The sequence below is a fragment of the Gossypium hirsutum genome, chromosome D10 (genome assembly GCF_007990345.1).
Source record: "Gossypium hirsutum isolate 1008001.06 chromosome D10, Gossypium_hirsutum_v2.1, whole genome shotgun sequence".
Classification (NCBI taxonomy): Eukaryota; Viridiplantae; Streptophyta; class Magnoliopsida; order Malvales; family Malvaceae; genus Gossypium; species Gossypium hirsutum.
The window spans coordinates 52,465,590-52,477,944 of record NC_053446.1 but is presented as its reverse complement, the minus strand read 5'-3'; the positions used below and the strand labels follow the sequence as shown (position 1 = coordinate 52,477,944).

At 31.3% G+C, this 12,355-nt stretch overlaps 2 protein-coding genes across 9 annotated transcripts; one reads left to right on the top strand and one right to left on the bottom strand.

Annotated features, from left to right (window-relative positions):
* Nucleotides 1–1,841: 1,841 nt before the first annotated feature.
* LOC107943095 (GTP-binding protein SAR1A) lies at nt 1,842–3,823 on the top strand. Its single transcript, XM_041103249.1, has 3 exons — nt 1,842–2,294; nt 2,401–2,532; nt 3,375–3,823. The coding sequence occupies exons 1-3, from the start codon at nt 2,166–2,168 to the stop codon at nt 3,693–3,695; spliced, it is 582 nt and encodes a 193-aa protein (XP_040959183.1). The 5' UTR covers nt 1,842–2,165; the 3' UTR covers nt 3,696–3,823.
* Nucleotides 3,824–4,411: 588 nt separating this feature from the next.
* On the bottom strand, nt 4,412–11,163 carry LOC107943094 (calmodulin-binding transcription activator 5). Of its 8 annotated transcripts, none has more exons than XM_016876832.2 (14): nt 10,903–11,163; nt 10,693–10,808; nt 10,253–10,391; nt 9,602–9,717; nt 9,027–9,115; nt 8,821–8,866; nt 8,584–8,701; nt 8,304–8,420; nt 8,170–8,228; nt 7,239–7,637; nt 6,399–7,096; nt 5,540–6,086; nt 4,883–5,191; nt 4,412–4,805 (listed from the first exon to the last, which is right to left on the bottom strand). In XM_016876832.2, exons 2-14 carry the CDS (start codon nt 10,711–10,713, stop codon nt 4,743–4,745), a joined length of 2,721 nt encoding a protein of 906 aa, XP_016732321.1. In that variant the 5' UTR covers nt 10,714–10,808; nt 10,903–11,163; the 3' UTR covers nt 4,412–4,742. The 8 variants fall into 8 exon arrangements, with proteins under 8 accessions (XP_016732321.1, XP_016732315.1, XP_016732322.1 ...); XM_016876826.2 differs by having other exon boundaries at nt 10,253–10,378; XM_016876833.2 differs by having other exon boundaries at nt 10,693–10,822; nt 10,913–11,163.
* Between the last annotated feature and the right edge of the window lie 1,192 nt (nt 11,164–12,355).

Sequence of the window (12,355 nt, the reverse complement as noted above, 5' to 3'; positions counted from 1 at the left end):
TTTAAATTCGAGCTAGTCTTGAGAACCTAAATTAACATTTTAAAAAATAAAAGGTTAAATGCTCAATTTGCATTAAATATTGTAATTATTTAAGTTTATTTTTATCAAATAAATATTTAATACAATTTTTTATTTAGATACTGCAATTATTTAACATTATTTTCTTACTAAATTAATATTTAGACATTGCTTTGTATTAGTTTACCAAATTAAGGGTGTGTTTGTTTTACAAAAAATGACTTACTAAAAATATTTTCTGTGTTTGTTTCATGAAAAATAATTTGGTCAACGAAAAATGACTTACAAGGCAATAGAAAATAAACTCATTTTTTCTATAAATTGAATTACCCTTTAAAAACGCGTAAATTATTTTTCGAGAAAGAGATATTTTATGAGTACTTTTACTTTAATATAAAAATTAACTTGAATCAAACCTAATATTATTATATTTATAATAAATTTATAATTTTAATTTTTAAAATATTAATAATCAAATATTATAATGTATAATATTATTAAACATACATATTTAATTATTTATATTTAATAATATAATAAACTATTACTATAATTTGTTATTTTTTTAAATTATTTAATTTTATAATTTTATTTTAATAATAAATTTAACAATAATATTATTATATTTTAAATAATATTCTTAATATATTACTGAAAATATTTATATTAATATTTTAATAATAAATATATATTACAATTTACAAATATTTAAATAAATATTTTATAATAAAATATGAATTTTTATTATATAAATATGAGTATTTGTTTAAATCACGCTTTAACAAATATTGTAATTTAAAGTGAATTTTAATTAAGCAATTTAATTATTAAGTGTATATATGATATTAATTGTTATAAAATAAACTTTTATTTTCAAATGGAAATGCTACTATATATATATCTAATATATTTTATGTTGAGTTTGTTTCACTAAAAAACAACTTTTAGAAAATAATTTTTATAAAATTTGTCAAAATCATCCAAACACCAGATAAAATCAATCTATTTTTCAGTAGGAGAAACACAACCTAAACTAAAAATGTTACCAAATATTATTTTACCAAATCAATATTTAGATACCATTTTGTATTAATTTATGAAATTAAACTAAAAATGTATAAGAAATCAAGCTAAAAACTTTAAAAAACTTTGGGGGCAAACACAAATCTTCGTGTTTTTAGACATTAATTATCATCCCCTTAAATATGCGTTTGGACTTAACGAAAAATTGTGCTACATAGATAATGAGTTAAATGTGAAAATTGATTCAAAATTAAAGTTTGATGTATACAAATGTATGAACTTAAAATTGATATATAATATTACAAATTATATCAAAATTTATGAATAATTTTAATATTTATCATATTATATTAAACTCAATCCACTATATTTTTTAAAAACTATCACTGATTCTAAATTTTATATATTTAAAAAAATCTAAAATATAAATTCTATCAAATAAATTTTACAAGTTATTTATCGTTAACTGCGGGCATCAGACTTGTACAATTATAAACCTTTTGTGAGTGATCAGTTTCATGAGTAATTGAGATTAGGGTAACTTATTTAATATAATGGAAGTGAAAATTTAAAAAAAAAATCCATGTTAGCAGCTATTATTTATATTTTTGAAGAATATTTAATTTTTATTATATTTTGAAAATTAAAAACTACAGATATAGAGTCCACCAGGAGCGTGTAAAACACATAACATATTTAAAATATTTTTGGTACAAAAAAAATTAAAAATATTAAACACAAATTATTTTAATTATTTCCACAAAGAAATATTTCCTTTTTTTGGGCATATACTAGAGTCTAGACATCAATTAATGTTTATAAAATTAATTAAAAAAGAGAGAGAAATTTGACAGTAACATGACCAACAACAGAGGTGCAATAAATTAGTCAAGAGATTGAGCTGTGTAATGCAATAATGTAAACGTTAACCCATTCATTAGCTGGAAAAATAAAAATATTTGTATAAATATAACATTATGTTTTCACATTCTTTTCAATTCAACCCCTCTTAATTCCTTACAAGCTTATATATACACATTTATTTCTTCTTTTCCCCCTTTCAAAGATCCAAGCTTTGGATCTATCATTGCAATCAAGGGAGAAAAAGAAAAAAAAAACAAGCCATGTTTTTATTTGATTGGTTTTATGGGATTCTTGCATCTTTGGGTTTGTGGCAAAAAGAAGCCAAGATTTTGTTTTTAGGACTTGACAATGCTGGCAAGACCACTCTTCTTCACATGTTGAAAGATGAGGTAAAACACAATTTTCTTCAAAAATTTCCCCCTTTTTTGTATTTTGTATTTTTGTGTTTTGTGGGTTGTTGAAACATTGATGATTTTGGGTAATTGTAATTTGCAGAGATTAGTTCAACATCAACCAACCCAGCACCCAACATCTGAGGAATTGAGTATAGGCAAAATCAAGTTCAAAGCTTTTGATTTGGGTGGTCACCAAATCGCTCGCCGTGTCTGGAAGGATTACTATGCTAAGGTAATATTCTTTTTATTATAATGGTATTTGATTTTGTCAGATCTTCATCATTTATATATAATTATGGGGTTGAATCTTTATCAAACAATAGATTTCATCTGTTGATTCTATTTAACTGGCAAAGAACAGTGATTTGGCTTCAATGCTTATCAATAATAGATTTAGATTTAAATTTAGCTTTGGATTTGGATTGCTTCCATTTATTTTTCCAGTTTTTGCTCATTTCTGATCCCTAAATCTTCATAAATTTCTCTGTTTCATGTGGGGGGTTTTTTTTATTTATTTATATTTTTATCTGCTTGAGTCATTTTCCAAGTAATCTAATTTGGTTGGCTAATTCTGCCTTTATAATCCCAAATAAAGTTTCATAGTGTGTCTGATTCATGATTGGCAAATATTAACAATGTATATTGCATCCATGGTCACTCGGATTCACGTGTGAATGTTGGATACGGGTATGTTTAGTCGTTTCTAAGTTTCTTTTTCATGTATTTGGAGGATACTTGGAGGTCATATCCTATCTCCCTGTGTTACTTCAAGAAAAAATAAAATAAGAGGCCGAGCAATATAGTATATCATTGAAAGCACCGTTCTCTTTTAATTCATAGGAAGTGTCCTATTTGTAGCTTTTCCATACATCAATGGATTTTTCATTGATATCAACAATGAATTATATGTGAAAACATAAAAACCCAACAAGCTTCTGGTTTCCAAGTGTTGGCATGCTGTGTAGGATTTTCGGTCCCTATGAAACCCCTTCCTCTCTCCACCTTAGAATGTAATTGTTTGTATGCATGGATGTATGTGTATAGGCGCAAAAGTGTAATTAATGTAGTGAGCAGGTTGATGCAGTGGTATATTTGGTGGATGCGTACGACAAGGAAAGATTTGCAGAGTCGAAGAGGGAATTAGATGCGCTGCTTTCAGATGAAGCATTGGCCAATGTTCCTTTTCTAATTCTAGGCAACAAGATTGACATTCCGTACGCAGCTTCAGAAGATGAGCTTCATTATCATCTTGGGCTGACCAATTTCACGACTGGGAAGGGCAAGGTCAATCTTACAAACTCCTCCGTTCGACCCCTTGAGGTGTTTATGTGCAGCATTGTTCGCAAAATGGGATATGGTGACGGCTTCAAATGGGTCTCTCAATATATTAAGTAGATAATATCTTCCTAAACCTTTTTATTGCTGTGCCGCTGTATTCCTGCCTTTGTTTGTTGCTTTGTTAGGCCTACTGTTAAGCTCTTTTTTGGGATATATATATGAAACTGCATATTACTTTTTTGATAGACACATTACTTTTTTTTTTAATATTATAAGCTTAAACATGGAAATTATTCAGGTTTGATTAGGGCGGGTATGAGTACTGCTATTTTCATGGATATTAGATACATTTATAATTGTCCACTTCCATCTAATAATATCAATGTGCATTTAATAATCTATGAAAATGTCATTTAAATATTTTAGTATTTATAGTCCAAAGTTTAACTCGAGTAGGAATAATTCATTTTTAGGGATAATTGTTTGAGCAATTCAAAGTGAAGCTCACACAATTTCTTCTCTAATTTCCAAACCTCAAACATCTTATGGCTGGAGCTTTCTTTATGCCAATTTTCTTTATCCGACACATTATTTTCCAAAACTTTTATTTCTTTTCATTGTGAGTTAAAACAAGGTTTGGGAAGCTAGCAAAAATATTATGAGATTCGAGCTTACAAAGCTATGGATTAGTCAATTCTATCTTTCATCCATAAACAGAAGTGAGAATTTGTCCATTGCCTATGTCGATAGACGATATTAAAAAGATACAAACACTAAATATCATACCTTCAAACTAAATTTTAGATCGAAGATTGAGATTTGCTAGTAACATGTGTAACAACTCTAATTGTGATAATCAAACAAAAAGAACTAAATACATCGAGACCAATTATCAGCTAATTCAGTATCAACTTACACACAACGTGATTCATGCACAATTAGTCATACACCTATATATACATATAGGTTTACCTAACAAGCTTTTTACCAGATGTTAACCTAATTCCAGAGCAAGATACATTTGTAACAAACTAGATACATACAACATATTTGCTCCGGTTTTACGGTAACATATCTAAGAGGAAGATAGATCTTATGTTTCTAATGTTCTAATATACTTACATATGAAACTACCATGTTGTTATACTACTTTTCTCCGATCCTCTACTTTCTATGGTCTTTGAGCATCATATCCGAAAGAGGGCCGATAAGGCTTTCATATTCCAACTGCAAAAAAATAAAAAGGATTTGTGTTGGTAAACTGGTGTACAAAATAGAGATTTCTTTAGGACAACTTCACATACCGTTGCTAAATCATGAGCCAACTTCATTCTCCGGTATTCTTGCTGTGCTTTCTTTGAACGGAACATAGATTGAACTCGTATAACAGCTTTCTCAACACGTTCTTCAGCTTGTTTTCGGCTGCTTATGTAGTAGGCCTCTTCTACGTAAGTTTCCTGCCTTTGCTCTTCAACTGCTTCGTCTGTGGTTATTTGTAGTCCACGAAAACCTTTTCTCCTTAATCGCCATCGCAAAATTGCTTTTTCAAGCACACCAACTGACCATACAATCTTACGGTACTGCCTCCTTGCTTGGAAGCCCCGGAAAGCGGCCTGTATTTAAATTTTCATGCAATGTCAATTGTTGAAGAATCTTTCCTATTCTAAGCAATCCTCACTTCCTCGGAAAGAAAAACCAGATAAATAAAAAGTTAAATACCGTGTCAAAAAATCAGAAATCCAAACAAAATAAGAAATTTGTTTAAGAAAAAGCTATTAAAGCATGAATTTCTGAACCTTTGTGAATATGAGAAAATAGGAAATTTGTAAATCCTAGTTTAATTGGTCCAATTAAAGAGAAATCATGCTTGTTCACAGTCGCCAACAAAAATAAAAGGATTTTGAAATAATACATAGAACACAAGTAAACACGAAATCAGTAAGAAAAGGGAGAGCACTTACTTGGATTTTGATAGCCTGGCGGCGCATATTTAGGAAATCTTTACGCATTTTCCAAGTGCGGAACCTATATTGGATGTGGGCAGCAGCAGCCATTTTCCTTTTAGCCTCGTAGTTGCGAAAGGCATGTTGAATCTTCATAGCTGCAATTATACTTCTTGCTTCCTCCTCTGCATTGTAAGACTCAACTGCTTTAGCTCGAACTTTGAAGGAGTGTGCCCTGAATGCAGTGTTTATGCGCGCAGCCGCATCAGCGGCTGTCCTATAAGCAGCTAAAGTTTCCCTCAAATACAGTTCATCTTCTTTAAGGTTAACGAGGTTTGTTGCCTCTGTTCTACTGGTTTGAAGAGACCCGCTAGCATTTCCAGCTAGTGCCATATCGTTGAACTGTGCCACTAGAGCCTCTTCAGAAAGATAAGCAGCTAGCCCATCATAACCATTCAAAGACGCAAGATCAGCAGCAGTGCAACCGCTCGGGTTTTGGGTGGTGGGGTCCGTCACCAAGTTCGGCTTTGCCCCTGCAGATAAAAGAACAGCAACCATTTTTTCCCTGCAAAGTAAGGTTTTTTAAATCAAATAAATAATCCAAAGCTGCTTGAAACAAACTACTGAGAGAAATAAGATCATGTGGAAACAAGACTGTTAATATATTCAACACCTTTAAGTTTCATAACACTCACAGAAAAGGAACAAAGAAATATGCATTCACAATAGACAACATTACTGTCATCACTTCGGACAAAACGATGCTTAACAGGTTCCAGTTTACAAAACATGAAGCAAGCTTCAAAATTCAAGCAGTGAATTTAGGAAATTTAAGTATAGTGAAAAGTAAATATTTACGATTGCAAAAAGCATGTACCGGCCGTAATATGCAGCCCAATGAAGAGCTGTCCATCCATGTTTATCACGAAAATCCAGTGACAGGCCAGACCATGAAAATAGATAAATAGCCCACGCATAACCAATAATAGCACACAAATGAATCACTCCTTGACCTTGAGCATCATATTCGGTTGTTTTACTGCCGTAAATTATTCTTTCCAACAGCCAGTCCTTCAGCCTGTTTTTTAAAGCAATTTCAAATAAACTATCTTTTGCTTGTGTAAATGAAGCTCTATTTTCTTCAATTGACTGAATCAAATATGTCCAGCTATTGGATATGTTGCTAGTCTTTTGAGCAAACTTCTTTGCCTCCTTCAAGGAATTTGGTGACACTTTACCCGATAGAATGCTAAGGCTCTTGGAAGTGGAGAAGAGCAAGTAAGCAAGCCTCATCTGCAACCGGAACTCCTCCCACCTGGACTTGTCTTCTAGAGGAACTACTGGGTCATGCAATAAAGGAGCATGATACTCGAAATTGAGAACTTGGCTGATGGGTTTATGTCCATCAAGACTCATATAGAGCTTCACTAATCCTGGGGCATGTTGTGATAGCAAACAGCGATAAACCCCAACTTGAATAGTTTCCACTGGGTAGCATACATCACCGCATACACAAAACAAATTGGACTTAGCAAGATGTTGATAAGCTTGATGAAAGACTCCAGTGACTAAAATCTGCAAATTAATAGATAAATAAAAGTCAAAACACATAACACAACCAAAATTCATGCATGTTACTAAAATGAGTGCAGCAGCAGCAACAGCAGGGGTGATTTCTATCAACCCAAAAACAGAGAGAGAGAGAGAGAGAGAGAACCTTTGTCTTCTCAGTTGAATAGGCCCATGCAGGTGATACTACAGTTATGCTAAATATTTCCCCTGGGGAGGTTAAGGAATCTTGACCAGATGAACTTGAAGATTCTGGCACAGGATCACCCATTGAACGTGGAGATGCAGTCACAGTACAGTTTATCCACTTTCCAAAACTGTCCTGACTTTCTAAACCATTATTGATCAAAAGGTCCAATGGTTTACCCATCCCTATTGCACTAGAGTCTTCCCTCTGCACAGTAGAATTTACTTCGGTACCTGGTGTTTGATAACAAACACCTCCTGGGGTGTTGAGGTAAGCATTATTACTCTGAGCAACTGGATCAACTAAATTGTCAAGCAATGAAATGTCCGGTGATGAATTATAGGCGGAGATAGGGCCACCCTGCAAAAGTGAAGCAACTTGAGTGGTCATCATTTATCAAGCATTAAGAGAGTAATACAAAATAAGGCAAAAGAGAATATTTAAGTGATCTTCACCATAAACAGAAATGATAACTTACATGTCAAACTAAAATGAACGATAAACATAAATAAATAATAGATGAATATGAAGACACCTCAAGCAGATACTTCCACGCATGCAAAACTCATAAATCTATGTAAGATAAACATGCCACATATATGTATAGAGAAGTGTAACATATAATAAATGCTACAGAGATCTAGAAAATTATTCAATAGATCTGTAACTTTCAGGTTTCTGCATAACTGGCATGCTAATTTTGGGCATTACATGCATGAGGAAAAATTATTTGGAGGAGATTCAATATGCTCCTTTTGCCTACAAAGACAATCAAAGCTAGTTGCCATGCAGGCTAAAGCAAAGAAGTATAACAAAAATAAACAAAAACGCTCTCTTCTTACAGAGGGATAAGAACTATAGGAACTTGAAAGCTATGAACTGGTTTTCTTACATCATTTGAGAGGCCATTTAGCATTTTTTGGTTCCATTGGTCAAAGCAAGTGCTCATGTCTGCCATCACATTAAAATAAGTTAATAATTCAGTAATTAAACTGGGGGTACTACAACTATAAACTAGTCGGTTACCTCCACTAGATACAGCCGAGTCATTACCATCATTTGTCACCAGAAGCTCATCCCATTCAAGTGTATTAATCTCATGAAGAGTCATTTCATGATTTGCCTTAATGCTATCACTGAGATCTGTTCACTTTCAAGAACAGTAATCAATGAGAAGATGGTGTATTGATAAGCAGAGAAAACCATGATGACAAAGACATGCTATTCGTGAGTTATCTTTTGCTCGTCAAATAAGAAACTCCTTTATCGTTTACATAATTTAACTTCTAGAAAATTCAACTCTCACCTTTATAATATGCATTAGCGGCTCCAGAATCAAAGTCCTCCATGACAAGCAAAGGAGTAGACTGATCAGTTGTTAAACAGGAATTTGAATTCACAGGTGTGGCTGGAGAACCCTGCAACTTTACCATAAACGGAAAATGTCGGTCACTATCTGATTACAAGGCATAAAGAATAATGAACTGATAATCTTTGGAGACAGTATCTCGAAGTTTTCATTTTTAAGTATTTTAACACCAACCTCCTTTGTTTCACGATAGTGAACAAGAACTATGTTTTCCAGAGTCCTGAAGCAAAAGAAACCATAATAGAAGATTAGGCTAATGATGCCAACATTAACACACACTGTAACATGAGATAAAGTGAGAAAATTTCATGATTTTTATTTCAGAACTAATAATGAGGGGACTAGATAGGAAGGTTAACTAATAGATATAAATTACATACTTATCAAGCAGCCAGTAACACCTGCGAACAAAAGTTGGATTATCTAGGCCGTGTGCATAATATACATGAATCCTTTCTTCATTACCAACCTGAAACGTGAAATACAGTGAAAATATCAATGATCCATGCTTTCTCAAAATAACTACATGTTGGTCATTCAAAAGCATGGGAGATAAAATGCATGTATTTAAGGAGAGGAGATTAAATTTAAATTTAAAAAGGAAAGGAAGAAGCAAGCCAACGCGTAGATACAGCAACCGGAAGATTCTATACAAGTGAAGCTAGTTTCTAAACCACAAATACTTGAGATAGGAACATTTAAAACATAAGATAATCTTAATGCACAAAGAGAACATTGAATGTATTGCGTGCAGTGTAAGACAACAGTAGAATCTAACAATTTTTATGTACAAACATATAATACAAACAAGTGATATATGTAAAAATAGGACAGTTTCAGAAACCAAGGATTTCAATCCAAAAAAGAAAAAATGCTTTATTCACTTAGCTATATAAGCTGTATAGATAACAGGGTGGTGCAATTTATAAGACCTTATAAAGCAAGAAAATCTCACTTTTAAGTGTTCATGAGCTTCTTTAACAGTCTTCCCATCCTTTTTCTTTTTCCAATTATGACCGTCTTTTCTGAAGTTTCTGAGCATCTTTCGGTCAAACAATACTATAGTACCACCTACAACATCAAGAATACAGTTATTGATTCTATAGAAGGTAGACTTCCTTCTTATTCATTACATGTAAGTATAGAAAGCACAGTTAATTTGAAAGCAAAGTTAAAATTTCCTAGAGTCATAAGTAATGACACTTAGACATTCTATTGCAGCATGGATAACTTTGGCAATCCTAATGAAATACTGAATCAAATAAGTGTTCATTTGATTGATGCCCTTTACATTTTCATACTTTTTATGTGCCTTTTTTTTTTCTGCAAAATAGAAAAAATGTACAGAAAGCCAAAAGGCAAAGAATAAAACATGAACGGAAAACAAATGCATTAATCAATCGGAGCCCAAATTTTATCTCAAACAGCCAGTTGTTTATAAACTCTTATTATAAACTTAGAAGAACTGAAAAAATGGTAAAGCTCAGGCATATATTTTATTCAATCAGAATTTTCGTGATTAAACATGGAATAGATTATTGCTTCATGGAAATCCGGGAAAACATGAAAAATGGGGTAAAGAAAATGGAGTATTATGAGTAGTTACTTTGGGGCAAGTTCACTGGCTTCACGTGGATGGGGAAGTATTTGTAGTTGGAAAGTATAGCATGAATTTCATTTGGACGTAACCATCTTGACTTTGCCTCTTCCATCATAGTTTGAACATCCAAATCTATCAATAGAAACTAAAATTAGCAAAAGAGAGACAGTCACATAACTATGACATATACAAAGCTTAAACTACTTATCTAGCTCTCAAAGAGCCAAAATAACTCTTACAGAACCTCAATTGTTCAACAAATTAGAAACAAAAAGTAAGAAATTTGCTTACAAAAAGCTAACAAGCCAGAATTCTTTGCAATTTACAAGTAATTAAATAAATTTAAAACGTCAAGTTTAACAGATTTTACAAAACTCCTAGAGTGAGAAAATTATTAAAGCAGAATTAGATGAGATAAAAGAAAAGATAGATTCTGTGTACGGTACCTTCCAATGTATAAAATCCATGAATTTCAGTGCCGGCGAGTCGACCCGAACCACTACCGTCCATCGCCACAATCCGATTACGAGAAAAGAATATTCGATTTAATTAACTTTCTACACTGTAAAAAATAAGCTAGTTTCATCACATTAAACGCATTAAAACGAAGTTATCATAATAAAATATGAAAATAGAAAACAGCTTTAGCCTAAAACCTAGCAAAACCTTGTGCAAAGTGAAGGGTGTGTTCTTGGAGCGTGGAAAATGGAAGTTTTTTTTTTTTAATTTTGGTGTTAAAATAAATAATCGAAATTAGTTTATTAATTATGAGATGACTCTCCTTTATATTTTGTGAAAAGTGATTTGCTGAAATAAAGCGGTTTTTTTAATTTTGTGTGGAGGAGATAACAGTCTACAGTTTGGTCAAGCATTTGCTGTCGGAACCCATGCCTTTGATTTCTGCGCTGGGTCTACTCGTAAACGAGTGGTTTCCATTCCTGAGATGCTTTTTACCTTTCTGTTACTTTTTAGGTCCAATTCTGCTCTCAATCCCTAATTGTCCATAAATTTTCATTTCAGTCACTCATCTTTCAAAAGATTCATAATAGTCACTAACCTTATCAATTTGTTACATTTTTGCCACTCAACTGTTTAGAAAGCTAACGTTGCACCTTCAAATGGTTAATAGTTAATTTGGTCCTTGAGCTATAATTAAAAAATATTTTGATATTTTAAAATTTTTAACAATAATTGTAAAATAAAAATAAAAATTATTTAAAATAAATTAAAAAAATCAATTACAGAAAAGAAAAATCAAGAATTTTGCAGCTAATTTTTTCATATCTAATCTCATAAAAAATCACAGTATTTGAATTTTCAAAAATAGAAAATACTTATTCACTTTCATCTTACTCATTTCTTCATTTGCTTTGTTGGTACACTCTCTTCATTTTCAGGTTTACTAAAAAACCTAATCAATTTAGTAACTGAAGTTACATAAAAGAAATGATGGGTTGAGAAAAAGAGGGTACTTTATATTATAAATTAAAAGAAAAATAAAAAATTTCAAAAAATTAAAACTTACCCAAGAACTCCGATAGTATAATAGAACATTTTGCTCTTCTCTCTTGCCCTTTTCTTTAATTTTTCTTTTTTCTCTTCATAATTATCGGGAAAATCTTACAAACAGACCATTAAGGATAAAAGTTTTTATGATTCTCAAGAATAAAAGCAGTGTTGCAAGCTTAGATTTTGTTTCTTCAAAACTTGAATAGCAACAATCGATATAATAGTGAAATTTTAATCTTGCATTAAAATGTATTTTACTAGGACTTTTAAGGATTTGAGAAATAAAATAAAATAAAATTTGCAAAACAATTTATGAGTAAAACAACATGAAGCTGTTCATCAATAGTGGAAAACAAATGGAATTTAGTTTAAAGATTTTAAGATTTTTTTAATATAATAAACATTACAAGAAATGATAGTTTAAAATTTTTTAAATTTTAATTTTAAGAAATTTTTAGATCTATACATATTTAAATATTTTTATATTTAAAATATATGATTTTTAATTATTTTATGGATTTTCTAATAATTTTTAGTTCAAGATTTTTTATTTTATTTTTTTACAATTATTATTAAGAAAATTTTAAAAATATCAAAATA